The 20,844-nt window shown below is 35.1% G+C and overlaps 1 protein-coding gene across 1 annotated transcript; it reads right to left on the bottom strand.

The window, feature by feature from the left end:
* Positions 1-7,753: 7,753 nt before the first annotated feature.
* On the bottom strand, positions 7,754-9,440 carry LOC116177819. Its single transcript, XM_031496981.1, has 3 exons — positions 9,371-9,440; positions 7,935-8,867; positions 7,754-7,875 (listed from the first exon to the last, which is right to left on the bottom strand). Exons 1-3 carry the CDS (start codon positions 9,438-9,440, stop codon positions 7,871-7,873), a joined length of 1,008 nt encoding a protein of 335 aa, XP_031352841.1. The 3' UTR covers positions 7,754-7,870.
* Positions 9,441-20,844: the final 11,404 nt, after the last annotated feature.

The following is a 20,844-nucleotide window of genomic DNA, read 5'->3' as shown; positions in this document are numbered from 1 at the left end:
TCAAAGCCTCAAATGTTATACTATGACCAAAGATAATAATTGCAATGACTATTAAAAGTAGTCGGAAAGTCAAGTCAGGAGTTTACCTGATAACTAGTTTCTTTTCGAAAATTGGAGAAATTTGTGATTCAGTATTTAGAAAATTTATGAAATCTAGCATCCCGCGTGCCATATCGCACAGAAAATACCTACGGTAACTAGTTCAAGTTTCGTTTTGAAGCTTTACTTTTGCGCGATACGATGCAACAGGCACCGCGCATCCTGACAGCACACGGCATGCTAGATTTAAGACATTTGTTTGAATCATAAACTTCTCTGTTTTTTTAGATCAACCATATGCATATTTTATGTTATAAAAAAAAACAGAGAAGTTTATGATACCATATGCGTATTTTATGTTGTCGTACAGCAAATTGATTGAAAAACAAAAGTTGAACCGATTTCCGGTTACACTGGAAACGGTACCGGAACATTGAATATGCGATCGGATAGATAGATCGTAATGTCACACACAAAATTATATTTGACAAATGTTTCGTATATTGCCAAATAAAAAAGATGTTGAGGTGACTCTCTTATTTTGAACGCACTATATACTCTACGTATACATGCATACAATGATTCTGAATATTTAATACCATGTTCAGGGTATCGCTAAAGGTTTTACTGATATTATTCCAATATTAAAGAAATATGATATAGCTTTATAGAGGAGTCGATGGTGTCCGTCTCTCCGTCTGTCCGTCCGTGAACACGATAACTGTCAAACGCTTGGCCCGATTTGGTTCAAACTTTGCACAGTTAACATAAATATACCACATGTAACAAGTCAATTGAAAATGGGTGAAATCCAATGACCCCGTAGGGTCACACCGAGGTGCTAAGCCACTTTTTGAGATGCTCTTCAGGGGTTGATTCATTTTTGAAAGGTTCTACATTAGGAACTTATTCAGAGATATTTCGACGCTTGAGCAAGGGTTCTTGATTTTATATATCGTGTGAAGATTTTTAGACATTCTTTAGGGATTATATGATTGTATAACGGTTCTCAGACTTTTCGGTATTCTTTATAAACTTTTCCTCGGGGAATGTTCCTAAACTTCTATAATTTATACAGTGCGTGTTCCTCAGGAATTACGCAAATATTAAGCTTCCTGCACCTCTGCAAAAATGTTTTTCATACAATTTTCATTGCTTTTTCAGAGATTCTATTCTAAGAAACACCATTCATTGAGATTTTAGAGGCTTCGTCAGATGTACTATAAATTCTTGTCGAGAGGATCCATGAGGAATGTAGGAATAATTTTTTACGTATTTCTTAAGTATCCTCGAGGAACCTCTCGAAATCCTCTGGACAAGCTCTGAACACTAACTGAAAAAAATGGAAAGGAATTTCAAGAATCGATCATCATTATGTGATTTCAAGATCTGTGAAGTAGTTAAAGGTTTTCTCCTAAGCAGCACATGGCACACCAAGCCCTTGTAACCATTTATAATAGTCAATTAGTCATACGTAATGTGACCTGCTCTGATGTCGGATACCGACGTTCGTGCTATTTGGGTCTGAGAAAGCTGGACATGAGACCATTGGGCAGTAAAGTTCTATTTTAGAAAGTTGATTAACTCCAAAATCATGGAAGTACCTACAACATTTGTATCATGCAAGAAAGAATGGCATAAAATCGAAGTGATGGAAGTTTTTCACAGCTCTACTTTACACGTGAAGTTGGGAATAATTACTGTACAACCAGAAACTGGAGATATTTTGACGTCGATACTTTCTATTTCAAACGAAGAGGAGCTGCACATTTTTATAGGATAATCCGCCAACACGCATTATAAGACACAACATGGTAACAAAATTGAGAACGAATACGAAGAATAAGAATCGGACTCAATCCGTACCCATTAAAGGCTTTGTCGGCATCTTTGTGTCACAATTTTCGATTGAAGGCCTATGTACATTTTATGCAAATTTGTGCAGACTCCGTAAAAGTGCTTAACAATTAAATTGTTCTGTAATTATTAAAAATTAATGTACAGAAAGCATCTTTCGGAGCGCTGTCTCTTTGGTATGTAAATCGATTAGGGAGGGTTGGTTTGATTTCAAAATGGAGGGCTTTAAAACCCTTTTGAAGCTTTTTGTTTGCAGAGGTAATAATTTTTTTAAGCTGCAGATATAAACATCGACATAAGTGCTTTGTTGGCAATACATCAAGTTACACAGTATCAAAAATATAATTTCATGAGAGTATTAGCGTAGAAAGTGGAGAGAAATAATGTACCTACGTCTGCAAGTCTAGTTTTCTATTTCAAACAATTTCTAAAAGGCATCTATCACAGAGACGCGAAAAGACTGTCACCATACGACGGCCTACAATGATTAATTAAGCAATTTGGTTGTTAACAACGTAAAACCGTAGGTCCGCAATTGGCTAAAACTAAACCAAAATCCTATTTCTTTAACCTACACAAACAACCGATATCGAATGTACTTTTTCGGAAAAAAATTTAAATTGTAAATGTGTGTCATGCAATCGAGTTGCGGTTTTACGAACAAATAGCGAAAATTAAACCAGTAAATGGGAGCATAGCCGTTTCTATTTTGTTATACGTTTTATGGGAATAAATTAAGGTTTTTAATATCCACAATAAAGCGCAGATCATTAATTTGAACCATCGGAAAAGGAAGTATTGTTCATATATTCAGCATTGGAAAGTTTTAAAGCGAAGCTTACAGGAACCCAACTTTTCGGCGCAGGTATTTTACAATAAATCCCAGAAGTTTGCGACTCCCATTCGTATTCGACGAAATAGGTATGTATGCCTACACACGGAAGGTTCGAGGTATAATCTATTCTTGCATTAAAATTCATTTAAACCAGCTTTGTCATTTATTTAATCTCTTCGAGATAATTATTATAAATTCCTTGTTTAAAATAAAGTTCGCGGTTAGTGCCTTAATTAAACTGAAATGACGGGGACGATGTTGTTATATTATATAACAGGATGGTAAGACGTGGTGGGAATATTAAAAGACGATGTGAGACTCCAAAGTATTTCAAAAGAACCCAATTTACATTTAACTTGTAAGCTTGTTTAAGTGTGATAGATACAACCATTAAAGTTTTCCCTGTATTTTAGGTTCGCGTGGCAAGGGAACATTCTCGTGATTTGCAATTGGTCGATAGCGTAAAGTGGCAATTTTTGCTTCATTTACTCTTTTCAAATTGTTGTTTCGATTAATTTCACATGAAGTGCGTTTCAAAATTGGGGTTGCGCTTATAAAACGAAATTGCAAAGAAAGGGATTTCGCGCGATGTGGGATGAATTTTGGTTCTACAAAAACAAATGGTTCTACAATGCAAAGTAGTTGTTTACAAACTTCTAGAAACTCCAGTTGGGAGTGTAATTAAAGTCAACAGAGACCGCATGGGAGCCTGTGTTATTCAACAACATGACACAGCGTTTTTAATTCGTTTATTTATTTTAGAATTAGCGGTTTGTAATTCGGCGTTAAACAATTTTAAGCTGCCGAAAAAAGCACCTACAGAATGTGCCAGCCTTTTACATCTTTAATTTCGGTTCGTTAAATAATGTTTTTCGAACACCATTTCCAATTTTTAGGGGAAGCTTTTTGTATTAATCCAAAGTGCGCAACCTGCTGTAATTACGTTTTTATATAAATTTAATCCTACCCAAAATTGTAGGTATCTTCAAACAGTTTAATTACTCATTCTTTTGTCCTCTTCCTTGGAACATATAATTTCATGTCAGAAAGCATATCTCCTTTCGAGCTTTTCATTACGTTACGATCTAAGTAAATTCGCAAATAACGTGGCATTGAGCCTTCCCTTTTGATACTTGATACTTTGGCATATACCTGGCGTACTATCGTGGGGATGTGTCCCTGGTAGGTACTAACAGTTCTTCTTCAACTTCGCGTCGTGCCATTAAACTCGTTGCGCGTGCTTTAAAGACTTGATTATACACGTGTATCTTAATATACTATTTAGAGAAAAGAAAGAACGATGAGAAACTCAAGAGAAAACTCAAAAACTTTGAGGGTTCAGTATTGAGTGAAGGTACAAACCCTAAAAAACGTATTTAAAAAAATGCGGTGTAATAATGTAACTACCTCGTATTGTTTATATGCAAATACAGATCCATAAAAACGATTCAATGGAGCACACAAGAGACATCAAAAGAAGGAGAGAGAAACCACTCCAAATAGTATGATAAAGTGAAAACAATAATCCCTTTATCAGCGTATCAAGAGGAAACACTTGCACGTAATGCAAAAGTAGAAACTTTATTATTATCACTAAGTCTTAGAGTCGTCGGTGTGTGAGTAACATGCCGGTGTGCGTATGCGGTAAAAATATAAGTCGTTATGATGATTCCATTGCATGCAATGGCAATTGTGGTGGTCTTTTTCATATCGAATGTGTGGATCTAACTGTTGAAACGAGTGTTGAAAGTTACACTGTACTACAACGCGATGGTTTAATCCACTCGTGGTTGTGCAAAATCTGCGATGGTGCTCCTAGTAAGTCGGAAGTCACCATGGATGTTACTCCTAAAGTATGTATAACTGAGCTTCAATTAAATTGTTTAATATCCATGCAACATTTAACTAAAGAAGTTGTTTTGCCGTTGAAAGCGGAATTACATGCTATCAAAGAGCAAAATAAGTTCATTCTATCAGCTCTTGAATCACTATGTAGCAAGAACATCAGCCAAGATACCGGTAACAATGTCAGAAGTTACTCTAATGTCACTAAAAGTAAATCGAAAGTGAAGGACACCATCTCCAATAAGGAACAAGTGCGAAATGATAGTTTGAAAAATACTACGGAAATTCCGTCAAATCTGTCAAAGGTTAACGATAAAGTTCAAATCGAGTCATTGAATAAAATTATTCATATAAATAATTATATCGCGTCAGACAATCCTTCCCCCGGTGAAGATGGTCAATAATGGCAAACCTGTGTTATATGTTAAAACAAAAGGAAAAGACATGTTTGTTTAACATAACTTTATTAACTGAACGCCTGTATTTGATTGCACGTCCGACTCTGCTTGCGCTGTTGCCGGTTCTCCCCTTGTCACTTACTTAATCTATCACATCTCCCTTATCATAATAATTACATAACAATTACAGATTACATAAATAAAATATTACAAACAATTGTTTACAGTCATTTACAAACATAATTGTGTAAGTACATCGGTGGTCTTACTTGTCTAATTGGTCTTATTGTGCGCTGCTCATTTACCTCATCCCTACTTTCTGCAATTAATTGTTCACCTTCTCCTATCTCTATCAACTTCGATGCGTTAGACCAGAACTTAGGTTTATCAGAAAAGGTAATTGGTATAATCTGTTGCTGAGTTCTCAAATTATTACTAGAATGTAATGGTTTGAGGAACCATGTATTTCGAAGTTTAATTCGACCATTTTGGTCTTTAATTTTAAACGATCTAGGATTGTCACCTAAGTTCACAATTTCTCCACGACACCACGTCTTACTTTTATCATTCTCTTTATACAACACCTTTTGACCTGGCACGAAATTGTGAGTTTGAGTCCTAGCGGTTCGGTCATAGTAAGCTTTCTTCGTAAGAGAGTTCTTAAGCAATTCGTCACGAAATTGAGAAACTACTTTGGGAGCCAATGACTCATTGGTAATTGGCAATTTAGTCCTACATAATCTACTAAACAGTAATTGCGCTGGTGAGTATGGTGTCCCTAAGACTGGAGTGTTACGATATTCCAGCATTATATTAAATATATCACCCTGGATATCGTCACATTTGTTTAACATTGCCCTACAAATGCCCACACCTCTTTCTGCGAGCCCATTACTTTGATGATAGTATGGGCTGGAGAATGTCAATTCAAATGACCAGTCTTGACTAAATTGTCTGAACTGTCTCGAGTTGAAAGGCATATTATCAGCATACAACTTGGAAGGTATACCATGCGTAGAAAATATGCTTTTCAGTACTTTAATTATTGAATCGGCAGTTTTTGATGATAGTCGTACAAGTTCTATCCATTTAGAAAATGTGTCTATCAATACTAAATAATCCTTGTTGCCATAATTCAAAATGTCACAAGCTACTATCTGGAACGGAAGATCTGGTTGACTTTTTAGCAACATTGGTTCTTTAACATTGTTTTTGGAGAACTTTTGACAAGTCTTACAATTGGTTATATACTCTTCAATGTCTGAGTTCATGTTGCGCCAATAAAACAAGTTTTTGGCCCGACCCTTGGTCTTTGTCATGCCTAAGTGACTTTCATGAAGCTTTGCCAGTATTTCCGGCTTTAATGCTAGCGGAACAACTAGTTTATTATCTTTATATACAATTGAATCTTGGATAGAAATATCCTGCTTAAAGTTGTACCAAAATTTTGCACTATCGTGTACTTTGCTTTTACAATTAGGCCAACCATTTTGGAAATAATTTGCCAAGTGTGCCAGAATTGAATCATTTTTTGTTTGCTCCTGAAATTTAGACTTCAAATCGTTTGAAATATTAACGGAATGGACAACATCGGCTAACGACGAATCAGTTTCACATCGCTCCGACTTTGAGCAAGCTCTGCTAAGAGCATCAGCTACATGCATTTTGCATCCGGGCAAGAATTTGACATCAATGTCATAAATTGTGAGTTTTAATCTAATCCTCTGAAGTCTTGTGGAGGGAATTTTGATTATCTCTTTTCTCATTAAAGAAATAAGTGGCAAGTGATCTGTGTAAACAGTGGTTTTTCTTCCATATATGAAGTTATGGAATTTTTTGCAAGCGAACAATATGGCAAGAAATTCCTTCTCAATTTGCCCATAATTTATTTCGATTTGAGATAAAGCTTTTGATGCGTAGTAAACAGGTTTGTTTTCCTGTAGGAGTACACATCCTATACCATTTTTACTAGCGTCTGTTTGTATAACTACAGGTTTGTTGTGATCAAAATTTTGTAATACAGGCTGTTTGGTAATTATCATTTTTAATTTGTTGACAGTTTCAGTATGTAAATCTAGCCACGTAAATATTATGTTTTTCTTTAACAACTCTCTTAAAGGAGCTGTTATTTCTGCTAGGTCAGGAATAAAAGCTCTTAAGTAGTTAACTACACCCAGAAATCGCTGAAGCTCAATCTTATTAGTCGGCATATCATAATCACAAATACCTTTGATTACTTCGACATCAGGTCGCACAGTGCCCTTGCTGAATATGTGACCTAAGTATTTGACTTCATGCAACATATACTTAAATTTATTTAGGTTAAATTTTATATTAAATTTACGAGCTCTTTCAAAAACTGTATTTAGTGTAGCACAAACGTCTGTTTTGGATTGCCCAAATATTAAAATGTCATCAATATATATGAACACACCACTAATGTCACCAAATATTTCAGTTAAATACTTTTGAAACACTTCTGAGGCAATATTTAAGCCAAAGGGTAACCTTTTAAATTTATACATGCCATACCTACATAGTGGAAAATGTACAATAATTGGAACTACAATCATCTAATGGTATATGCCAAAAGGAATCTTTTAGATCTAATACACAAAATAAATTGGCATCCTTAATTTTACATGATAATTCCCCTAGGGTTGGTATTCCATAACAGTCTTTAACAATTGCTTCATTTAGCTCACGGGGATCTAAACAAATGCGTATATCACCAGTCGGTTTTTCTACTACTACTAACCTATTTACCCATGCGGTTGGATTATCAACTTTACTTATTATATCTAGACTTACTAATTTTTGTAATTCAGCTTCTAACTGTGGTTGAATTTTGATCGGCACACGATGTGGTGGCTTTGAAGTAGGAATACTACCTTCCTTAAGCTTAATAGTATATGGTTTATTTATTTTACTTATACCTTCAAACAAGTCTTTATACTCACTAACAAAATCGTCCTTTAACATATGCACCTTGGCTTCATTCACATGGTGCCGCTTAACTAACTTAAACTTCACACAAGTGTCTCTGCTGAGAATTGGAATGGACTGTTCCTGACCTGCGACATAAAAACGTTCATAACCTGAATTTTTACCTATTTGTATTTTTAAAGATACGATTCCTTCAACATTAGTTTTGAAACCGTTCCAACTTTCTAGACGTGCTGTACAACCCTGTAGTCTTATTGACGGCAACACTTTCTTCAACTTCTTATATATGGGAACTGGTATGATGTTAACATCCGCACCTGGATCCAGCTTGAACATGACGTCCATTTTATTTTCAATGTTGACAGTTTCCATCCACGCCACAGAATCTACGTTGGCTTGAATAATGGAACCACAAAAGTAATTCTCCTCGTCGTCCTCTAGGATGTTCTCATGAACTTGCTTGCGAGAGTATGTAGTCGTTTGCGTTGATCGGCACATTTTTGCAAAATGGTTCCTTTTTTGGCATTTTGCACATGTCTTATTGGTTGCAGGACAATTTCCTACACTAAAATGAGTGAGACCACACTTATCACAAATGTCAGTCTTTTTGATAAAACTTGGCCTTGCTTTCGGTCTTGTTTGTTTCGTAACGGTAGAGTGGACATTAGGTTGTGTTGATAAGATATTTTGAACTTGTATATCCGTGATGTCTGCCAATGTTAGAGATTTTACCACCTCATCTAGCTTGGGGTTCCCTTCTTTGATTAATTTAGTTTTTGCATCTTGATTGGTTGACCCGAAAACAAGTTTGTCCCGAAGTATTTCGTCGGCATCACTATATTCGCAGGCTCCAATTAGTAACTTGACATCAGTATAGAACGAATTAAATTGCTCGTTAATCTGGTTACCGTTACCAGATGTGGAATATTTGTTAAATATCTGACAGTCTGAAAAAGCATCAGGAATATTACGGACTACTTTAAGGACGTAAAGAACATTTAATAATTGAACTCGTACTACCAACTGCAACTCATAGAAAACGTATAATGTTACATTCTTGAACAGTTTGACACTTTAAAACACGCTTTTAATGCGCCCACATAAAACGGCCATAACACTCTTGCTGCGTAGTAAATTGCTAGGATTACTGTTAATGCAGTAAATATTTAAACTTTCATTCGATTTTTCATCCCCAATCCGCAAGGGCTGAGTTATACTCGTATAAGGCAAACAATAGAATTTAGCTAATTTTAGCTAATAGTAATATGAGTTTGGAAGATTATGCAAATATCTGCTGCTGTCTATTTTGGCATTTCATTGTAATCTGTAAATTATCATCAAGTTTCTGACACTATATCTACCTATTCAATTAGTTACGCGAACGAGCAAGTTTCAGAAAGATTTACGAGAAATGAGATCCCAGACTAAGTAAACTTGTGTGAGCACACACATTCGTTAACTACAGCTTGATTTCGTCGCGGTATGCGGTTTGATCTATGCATAACGTTTACTAAAGACATTAATTTCGCAAAGCCGATATAATCAAACTGAAGGCACGTCTCGTTCAATATAAATTAAGCGTGGAAAAGTTATCGCATTATGTGTGTTTATACCCTCTGAACCTGTCGTAGGTTGGTACGAATGAGTTTTTTTGTTAATCTGTGTTGAGTTGATTAATGTTATTAAATCGATTTTTAGCTCCTCAAAGGAAGTGTACATAATTTTGACCACCTTCGCCCTGTACTATGGTAAACGTCGAAGCAGACCTTTTCTGCCTTAGAGTCCTCTTTTGGAATCTCAATATTGCTAACAAACGATCTCTGTATGATTCTTATTGAAAGTAATAGTACTATCAACAGTGCCAGAAACCCCTCCAAATCCGGAAAACGTATTTTCAGTACATTTTCTCTATGAATAGCACAGTTATGTGTATTTTTGTGCGTTTTTCCAATGTTTCAAAATCAGCTAAGCACATTATCGAACGATATATGAATGTGTTTAGAAAAACGTGCGGAAAGCCTGACATAATCCTGGGTACGTATAGAAACATGTATCTTGAGACCTCTTATATCCTGGGTCGTAATTTGGGCGCAATTAAACACAAAGGTAATCATTTACAGATGAAACAAATTTATTCGACAAAGTCAATCAATACAACTGTAAGAAAAAAATGGTACTCAAGGCCAGAGGACAAATACCACGAAACAAGCGATCAATTGAGGCCAATTAAATTTACATTCCAAGGAACAAAGGGACAATGCTGAACTGTCGAATTTGGAGATTGCATTCCGACTATTTGGATAAGTATAATTAACCGTAATTAGTTGAATGGGTTACAGTAACAGTCTCTGATTGAGTCGAGATTACATTCCTTAGGTGTGCTCTTAAAACACTTTAATTTTGATACCGTCTCGTATTTTTAAGACGTTTGGGAAGGACGTAATTAATAAAAACCATTTTAATTTTCGAGCGTTAGGCGCCGTCGAGTTGGAAAGACCGTCGTTCCCCCCATCGCATAGGTGAACGCTTAATTTAGAGGTGATATTTTGCATTTTGTGGTTAAGCGAAACGTACAAACGTACACTTTTTCGCCTTCTGCAACTGTTTGTCTTTGATATTGAACCGTATTTAAATCTTTCTACCTTTTCCATCTTTACAAGTACAGTAATTTTGAGCTTCCTACCATTGCTTTCCCGTAGAAACCGTTACCGAATCCGATTAATTACTGTTCCCGCTTAGGGAAATTGCTGCGCGCTTTAAGTTTTAACTTGTTCCAGTAGCCGCCCACCGCTTGCCCTTTAGAATTCCTGGAACCGCAGTTCTCTATTCGAGTTACCCGGAGCCTACCATCGCCGAACAAGCAAGAGAGACCGGAAACTTCTGGTGGCGCCTTCACCGACTAAAGATTTCGAGTTGTAAATTACCGTTGGATGTTCCATTTTCTTATCTATAGCATTCAATTCCATTTTTGAAATTATACCGTTAATTTTTTTGTGTAAAGGAGAACCTAAGCCACTGTTGGTGCACCAGCTTCCGGCGAAAGTTCGTATCACAGAATTCAACTATTACCAAATATCCCTAAATTTGTTAACACTTACAAATCAAAATTACAGGAAACAACGTTGACTTCAAATTCAATCAAAATGATCGAAACTGTGTTCAATCTTAAATTAGCGACCACCTTTAAACTTAAAAATTGAAATTAATATTATACAGGGTAGCCCATCACTATTACAGGTGCCGATTACAATAAAACCGTCAGCATGACCTACTATAGTAGTTTACATAACAGTATAGAAAATTAAAGAGAGAAAGAGAGTTCGGTGACCTCATTTCGAAGAAATGGTGACATAAATAAAACCTTCCGTCCTTAAACAGTCTTCGTTGAAAATCAGAGAGGCATAAATCGCATTTTTTAAAGTAATATTTTACTGACGGCAGAACTCAAGTAATAAGCGGACAAATTAGCGTGTGCGGGGTTTAGAATTTGGCTTTCTTACTTCTTTTCACGCAAGTTCATTTTCCATACTATTATAGACAATTGTACCTAAGCGGATCTAAATGGTTCTACCGTATCACCCCAAAAGCGACACAGTTTTCAATTTTTCTTGAAGGGAGCCTTTTTCAACAAAGGGCTGTACCATTTGTAACCTAAAGAAACATCGATTTTAGCGATATCTGTAAGTTACTTTAATTTTAGTTATTCATCCCGACCCACCTCTACTTTGCCTGAGCTTAGCGTGCGCCAATCACATTCCTTCTCAGACTCATTATCGTGATCGGTTGTAATTCCTCATATCTCAAGAACGGATTGTCGGAGACTCGGAGAAGGATACTCACAAAGACAAAATGAATCGTCTGGACGAGACATCTATTGGTAAATTCGAAGCGAATATCTTGAAAATGAAGTGTTAGAAGAAGGTACTCATAACGGGCAAGTGGAACGTCGAGAAGATACACATCTACTGGTGATATCCAAACTTTTAGTGCAAATATCTGCAGAACGGAGTCTCAGAGGAGGGTACTGGCTGAAAAAAAGGTCTAAATGAGACACTTACTTAATAAATTGTGAATATCTCGAAAATGTTGGATGAAAGCAATGATTCTTTAATATAGGATTGCCTAACCCCTACACCCGTAATGTTGCCCGCGTTAAGGGCATAGTTTTAGCCAAAAGTTAAGTCTAATCTATTCAATATTCTCATTTCCCATCTCGACCATTTATGAATCGAATTGCAAACTGTTTATTTATGAAGGTTCAAAATGTACCATCCCCATAAGTTCTTTTGCTATATTTGTTTACACATAAATTATTTATTTCTTTATCAGTGTTGCCATTGCCTTATCTATATATTCTGACTTCTTTGATGGAAATTCACACGACTGCTGATTCCTACGCACCAAATTCTGATCTTCAGGACTACAACACGAGATCCATGGGGATCTCATCTTCTTCTCCGGTCATAGATAAGAGTTGCGCTTTTCGATGAAATGGCTTAGTGATTGCCATTGTACGCAGCAATATAAAAGTAAAATCATGTCGAAAATAATATGTAAACTCGTATAATTCAACTGAATTGCAATGGCAATATCAAATAATTTGTAAAATATGAGTTACTCTGTACAGAAGGACGTCGATCCTATAGTGCACATTGAGGAATATGTAGAATAAAAGTTTGTTTTTGTATACATACATGTTATTCATCAATGAATGCAAGGGATTATGTACTAGCAGCGGCTAAGTTTATAGAATTCAAAGCGTACAATGTGTATTTAACAAAATAAACTGTGAAATTAGAGATACTGTAAAGGAATCTGGAGCGTTCTAGGATAAGGATTCTGGTTAAATGGTAAACTTTAAGGAATGTTTACTCTTCCTTTGCTCTGTGTGTATAATCCAAACAAAGATGCTTTGTATGAAAAAATATGTACCCAAAATTTAATATAAAGACAATCGCTGAACTACGGTTTCACCATGTTCTACCACATAGTCGAATGTATTTATACTGTGAATACAGAAGTTCCAAATTATATAGGAAGAGAGAGGCGTTTCGGTTGATTTTCCGTTATCTGTCTTTAATTATAAATGAATTTTTTAGTATATTTAGCTAAATCGATTTGCTTTATGACCTAATTTGGAATCCATTATTTACCGCATCGTCAGTGTTAAAATTTTAATCATTACGCTGCTGTGCTCTTACTTTTTGTCAAAAGAAAAACGGAAAGCGATTCACAGAAAGGTGTCATACAGGGGCGAATAGTGTAGGTGCAACCGCCTGAAGTGTACGCGACATTAATTAACGCACTGCCTACGCATTGTGCCAATAGCAAAAAAATTACTTATTTACACCTTAAGAAGGGTAAGCAATCAGAATGTTCCAGTTTAGGCGAAAAAGGTTCGTGAAACCAAATATACAACCTAACCTAATCAGGAATTCTATTACGAGAATCAGACTTAACATGAATTATTTAACATTTCTGAATAATAAATACGTCCGGTTTATTACGTTTAAGATTAAACTAGCTTTATTTTGGATTTGGTATTTAATTTCGGAATAACTTTATTGCAACGTTCCATGAAAAACAGTCTTAGTTTTATGGCCATTAAAAGTAAAAGACGTACTTGAATCTATTAAAGCAGATTATGTAGGTATCTACATAAAATTCTTCCTCGTCGCGCTTCTGATTCTAAATTCTCGCAAGTGAACTAAATATCGCGAGACACACAAAAGTTAATTAATACGAAACTCGATACTCGCCCTTTTTTTCCGCATCTTTGGAGAAGTGAAGGAAAAGTGTTGTGAAAATTTTTTGAGCTTCCGAATTCCTGAGATAATTTCTCGGGAATTCCCAAACTGAGAAAAGGTAATTCTTATTCTAATCAAATCACAAACGGGGTGCAAACACTCGAAATCTCCATTAAAATCTTTTGTTCTAATGAAAACAAGACTGAAATTGCGCAAAATTTATATCTCCTCGCGAATTTTATTTGTTTTCTTATTAGTGCTGTTCAAATTTTAGACACAAAAGGTTCCTCCGTAATTTTAGAATGAGATAATATTTTTCTTGGGTTAAAATTCCATCAGTTGTCGCGAAGCAATAACAAAAGCAATTTAATTAGAGTAGAGACGAGAAAGACAATATCAAAGTTTCAAACTTGCCTGCAACGAGTGGTTTATCTTCGCCCCTTCTGTTATGGGGTAATTTAGGGATGCATTGAGTATTTCGCGTGCCCGTTTGTGGAATACTTCGGAATGTTTATTTGAATCACAGGATCTGCACATCTTGTAATGTGTACCGCACTGCAGTACTTAACAATATGCATAGCACGACCACATTGGCATAGTTTAAATAAGTTCAGGATTACCATACAAATACCCGACCGAACCAGTCAGTTATTTTATCTACGACACTTTTCAATTAAGCTTTAAGGTTATCAACAGATAACGGGGCGGATTTACTCCCACTTCCACCTGCTGCTTCGTTTTACTGAACACCCCCTCATTAGTGAACTTACTATTTTCAAAGGATAATTGGAATCGAATAATAGTAGTCATATTGCTAATTAGCCATTGTACCAACAGATTTGACGCCAGACGTACGACTGTAATAAAAGATAATAAGCTAAAGGTGATAAATCACCTCCCACAGCGACATCTTTGTTAACAGTAAGTGGGAGTCCTCGTAAAATACTCAATCAAAACTATAGCCACCGTAGAATATAGAAAAATTGCCTTCTAAATTGTTTCAGTTATTATAAATGAATTTACTTTACAGTCATGTGCGTGATAATGCAGATTAGATGATGACAAATCTAGGAAACGCCGCACTTTGGGCAAATATACACAACATATGTGTGCAGTCAGAAGACAAGTAACTATCCCAACCACATTTTCATCTTGCCTCGAACGAACAATGGAATTGGATCGATTTGCCAACATATTCAATGATTTCATTTTAAATTTGTATTTATTTGTCATTCAAACCAATTTTATTTTCAGAATTAGGGAAAAAGGTCAAACTTCCGTTAGAATTTGTTGAGGGCTAGCTGACGGTTAATTTGCATTAGAAAAATTTGTCATTTGTAACGTCCCGTTGAATGTACTCTTGGTACCAATAGCGGAAGCTTGGTATTGAGAAAAATATCACTTTTGCTTTTGTCGTTGAAATGACAAGTTCTAATTTTTGCGAAAGATGTTGATATATTGGAACGTTCCAGAGTCATCCCGCTAAAACTGTTTACATTAGTTATCTAAGCGTCTTTACGCGAATGGGATGGTGACTGTAACGTCCTTAGGTAAATTATTTTCATAGAATTCCTCTTTAACACGTTTCTTTTTACGTTATAATTAATTACCTATTTTTGTTTTGCCTATATCCTATTTACCTATATATACAGGGTGTTTTTTTGGGAGCTTTAGTTAAAAGTTTCTGGGAAAGTAAAATAGGTAGGATTTTGAAAATTTGTACTTAGGTGTTACTCTGAAGGCCGAATCGATGTAAAATATTTTCAAAATGGCCGCACTTCCGGAAACACCGGAAGTAGATAGTAACTTCGTTATTTTAAATGGCAACCCCTATTTTTTATTGCATTTTTGGATTCTACGTGAAATTTCAGTTCTTTTGATACCCATATGTCATATCTGCCATTTATGGTTTTTAAGTTATTTTGACTTTAAGAAAAAAAAATGGCGGATGCAGATGGTACCTTGATAATTGATTACTTGAAAAAGGTTATAGTCATGGCAACCCATTTTTATCAGTGCATAGAGAATGAATGGGGCTTTCTTTTACTGTACTTAAAACAAAGTTAAGTTGCGTACAACCGCACCTATGGAGATCCAAATTTAAGAAACTTCAAAGTCTATAAACTCAGTTTTTTAAATGGAATGACCATGTTCTTAATATTGCATGAGATAGAGAATCGAAATTGGCATATTTTGATATTACACGTTTCTATAGCTATCTTTAACAGTTTCTGATTTATTCCCATTTCATTGAATTGATCTCGGAATTGATGCCATTTTTTTTCGCATTTTCTTTTTAGTAGTTGGCCATGATTTTATAACAATCGAATTTTAAACAAATCAAGGAATGGATTCTTTAATACCACTGATTCTAGTTCTAGTCTAAATAATTCATTAATAAATAACTCATTTATTAAGGATATAGGACAGAAAATTTTTGAAAAATCTAAACAGAGTCGTTCAACTGAATTTCTTAAACAACGTATAAGTCTGGAAATTAAGAGAGGTAATGCGATATCTGTTCTAGCAAAAATTCCATACCAAAAATGTTTCAACAAAGTTTTTTATATTTTGCATTGAATTTATTTTGTTAATCTTGCATTTGCAATTCAATTCATTTTCTTAAATATTCTCTTGTAGAGCTCTTGTGCTTCAACGGTTTGTAGTGCATTAGGGGTACAAAATTTCAAAAATTCATACAATTTCGTTCTAGTTTTCGAATGAATGTACGGAAAGCACGCGCCGCGATTCTGCCCATTTCACCATAAATAACAATTAAATTCCAAAATAGGTGAAACCACTGCGAGTCATTTTTCGATTTTTGAAAAACTTATGTTAACCTATAACAGTGGGGGATGGATTAGTGTCACTAGATTTGTTTAAAATTCAATTGTTATAGAATCATGGCCGACTACTAAAAAGAAAATCCTAAAAAAATAGTGTCAATTCAATAGAATGGGAATAAGTCAGAAACTGTTAAAGATAGCTATAGGAACATGTATTGTCAAAATATGCCCATTTCGATTCTCTATCTCATGGAATAGTAAGAACATGGTCATTCCATTAAAAAAAAACTGAGTTTTTAGTCTTTGAAGTTTCATAAATTTGGATATCCATAGGGGCGGTCGTACGCAACTTAACTTTTTTTTAAGTGCACTAAAAGAAAGCCCTATTCATTCTCTATGCACTGATAAAAATAGGTTGCCATGACTACAACCGTTTTCAAGTAATCAATTATCAAGGTACCATCTGCATCCGCCATTTTTTTTCTTAAAGTCAAAATAACTTAAAAACCATAAATGGTAGATACGACATATGGGTATCAAAAGAAGTGAAATTTCACGTAGAATCCAAAAATGCAATAAAAAATAGGGGTTGCCATTTAAAATAACGAAGTTACTATCTACTTCCGGTGTTTCCGGAAGTGCGGCCATTTTGAAAATATTTTACATCGATTCGGCCTTCAGAGTAACTCCTAAGTACAAATTTTCAAAAACCTACCTATTTTACTTTCCCAGAAACTTTTAACTAAAGCTCCCAAAAAAACACCCTGTATTAACGGGGTATGTAAGTCCGAATTAATTGAAATCGGGTCTGATTTTGGCATTGCAATTTTTGGATATATTTTTCTTTGTACGTTACGAGCATTGAGGTTAAGGTTGCAACGTAAAAATATTTTCAACGAAATTGCAATTGTTATACAGGGTGATTTAAATCAAAGTTACATTTTTTTAAATTATATCATTACATATTTCGATTCCTTGGTCAATTTTACTGTGACTTTATGTATTACACATGATATATAAAATGAGTCGTTTAGCCACAACGTATATGTCTAGTGTTTATCGTTACGGTACCCTATGTGAAAATCGGGAATCGTGTTCCTTCCCCAGTTTGAAACTAAAACGAATAATAGCATTATATGCATACCAAACAGCACGGTGTCTACGTTTACATTTAAGAAAAGCAGCGTTCTGGAAAGACAATATGGCACAAATAGGCATTTTACACTTAATAAAGATGAAACCGTGTTTCAATTCTACTTTCAACGCTTCATCGAATAGGGTTTTGATACAATAACACATGTATAGGAGGCATTGTCCTAATTACGTAGTAGCCCCACTGTAATGGTTTGATATCGAGAATGTGTTCATTCTTGGCAAGCAAAAGGACGAAATGCCTCATTCTAAATTCTATCAAGTCAAATACGTTACGCCGTTACAATTTACAGGGGCATTAGTAAAATTTTAATCCAATTGAAATACTTAAAAATAAACCTCGTTTACAGTTCATTAACGTTATAACTCCTATAAACCTGTAATAACGACGAACTCATTTGCAATGCGCCTTCTGCAGCACTCGTTACTCTGTCAATTATCCACTTGTCGTTACAACAAGCTGTTCTCTCAGATACTTCGGGCCCACCGAGATGTATTTAAATCTTTCTAAATTCCTCTTTTTTTGTAGTTGTATATATTCACGAAGAGTGTTTCGGACAGAGCTGTAATTGTACATTATGCACTTCGTTTACCCTGGCGAAACGGGCGACGCCGCCGTGAATTTCGGACACGAAACACCCGATTTTTCTTACACGCTTTTCATTATCCAAAATCTGAATAAGTTTCGTTCTAATTTGGCGTTACCTTCTTGTAAAATGTGAAACTGTTAATTAAAAGAGCATCGTAAACAAGCCGATTTTAATTAAAGCGCTGTTATTACGGTACCCTTCTAATCAAATAATTCATGCGACTTAAAACTGTTTCAAACGCCCCTTAAAAAAAGAAGAAAGTGCGGCACCTCCCGAACGCGTTAGATATTTCTTTACCCGCGCGGCTTTATCCGCTGTGAATTTTAAAGTGTGTTTAGATAAGCAATGAAGTGAGGTTCATCTCTAATGTGAGGCTAACCCTAAGATAATATCTGGAAACGAAGTGGGGTGCCTAATTTATATAAGCGTTTCACCCTTAAATTATATTTCTCATTTGTTCGCACGTCCGAAGTTAATGTTTATTTTGATGAATATGCCGTGGAAATTATCCATTAAAATTTTATACCTGCCGTAACGTATTATTCTTATTACAAATTGCGGTACATCACTCTTTCATTGTTTAAATTAAATGTCTATTTCGGCTGAGTAAGTCTGTTTATTTGTACGTACGTCCCGGTAAGCTGTACAGCTACAGCAAAATAATTTTAAAAAAAATCAACAATACCTGGCAACTTCTTTTTAGACATTTACGAGTTATTTCCAGAATACTATACCACTAGGTACTATAGGTTAACGGTTTTTGTTAAATGCCTCTTCACCTCTAGTAGTGGGTTATTGCATCTGATGGTAAAATGGCCCTGACTTCATGGTTTAGTGTAAAGAAGTTGGTAACTGTTGTGAGGATTTATTTTCACCATGCAATGGAGTGCGTGTGCGACCAATTCGCACCCTTGACATTTCGCTCCTGCTGGATAATTCGCACTCGGACATTTCGCTCCCAGGATATTTCGCACCATGGACATTTCGCTCCCGGATAATTCGCACTCCGACATTTCGCTCCCGATTAATTCACACCCGGATAATTCTGTAAATCTTTGGTTTACCTATTAAAATTAAATATTTTTAAGAGGCTACTAGACGATTGCCTTTACAGAATGTATGTAGTAGTGCACATCTTGGTAAACATCTACTTCATGGAAAAATGTTTCAAATAATAGTTATTTGGTCTTTCATTTTCAACACATCGCGATTCTTAAGTATTTCCATTTCTTAAATATCATCACGCTGGTTTTTTTTTGAAGTTGTATGAAGAGTCTGATCCTGTAATTTAAGAACACATAATTTTTATCTACTGCGCTTTCGTTTTGAGAAAATAAGAATAGGTAACTGAAACGTCTTTTGTGGAGTAATTAAATACCAAATAGTTATACTTGCCTAGTTATAGTATAGGTATCTACAATATTATGTGTAATATTCGCTACTTTTGAGACGCTCTTAATATTAAAACAGAATCAACATATAATACCGAACACAAACAAAGTGATAAGTCTATACAGTTAAAAATATTTACATTATAAGATCAAGATGAAAATAGAAAAAGGAAGTAATTTTAACGCTTCCTTACATAAAGATTTTTTAATGAAGACACAAAAAATTGTTCTTTATTTCTTTAGTTGAAAAGGGTGACAAAGGAAATGAATTAAATTTATTTTAGACAAAACGAGTATGTATAAATGACAATAGAACAATGCATTTCATAGATGGCACTAAATTTGGATAATTTGGAAAAGACCCCGATAACACAAATTGCACTTCATAAAGAAACAATAAGAGAAATATCGTAATGGCATCCTTTCTATTATTTCTGGAAGATGAATAGGGTTTATTACAAGGTAAAAGTAATTAGGTCCGAAAAATCAGGTTTAAGTACGTATGACCACAACTAATTAGAACTTTAACGCCTGTATAGTATCTTCATTCTTGAACGTTTGACAGAGTGGTATTTTAAAATTTATCTGAGCACGGGTTTTGATTTTGTGTATACTTTTTTTTTAATTTTAAAAAATTTTATTTCTGTTAGTGTTATGGTGGTGTTCAGAAAAGGTAAGTTTCCAGTTTTCTTAGAACCAGTTTTACGTTTCTTTGAACACATATGGCTATATGTTGATTATTGGTGACTGAGTAAAATTACACTAACTGCTTATTTTTTTGCGTTATCTTTGCTACAACTATGGTAGTGAATGAACTTAAAAGTTTCGTTTTGATTTTTTTACTCTTATTTATTTTATAGTTTGAAGAGATACATGGAAAAATTCTGGCAATTTTTTAAGAGATTGTTAATAATCAAAACAGTAAGGGTTTTGAAAATCTTGAAACGTTTTAGGAACAGGTCGATAATCTCTAGGAAGACTCCACCTCTATGAGAAGGTCGGACTGAGCTCAAATAGTGTAGGTACGCTGCGTTAATCACCCCTCCATTGCATAAATCAACACTCTATGAGCGCTCTTTTAGCTACAACATAGCGAAACTTTACAACTCCTTGCCGGACTCGTGTAAAAGATTGCCTCCTCTTAAATTTAAAAAGTACGTCCAACTATTCTTACTTGATCGTCAGTTGCAATAAACTCGTTGTCAATTTTGTCTTTTTATATGAGCAAGTTCTCAGTCCTCATATCGAATCACACATT

This window comes from Photinus pyralis, unplaced genomic scaffold (assembly GCF_008802855.1).
Source record: "Photinus pyralis isolate 1611_PpyrPB1 unplaced genomic scaffold, Ppyr1.3 Ppyr1.4_LG1, whole genome shotgun sequence".
Lineage (NCBI taxonomy): Eukaryota > Metazoa > Arthropoda > Insecta > Coleoptera > Lampyridae > Photinus > Photinus pyralis.
Note: the sequence above shows the minus strand (reverse complement) of the source record. Positions and strands in the feature narration are given on the sequence as shown.

Excerpts from the sequence above, each read along its gene's own strand:
- LOC116177819 (XM_031496981.1), bottom strand. The coding sequence starts at position 9,440 with ATGTCTTTAGTAAACGTTATGCATAGATCAAACCGCATACCGCGACGA. Across the intron at positions 8,868-9,370 it reads TCAAGCTGTAGTTAACGAAT|ACTGTCAGATATTTAACAAA; the intron begins GTGTGTGCTCAC and ends ATGCTTTTTCAG.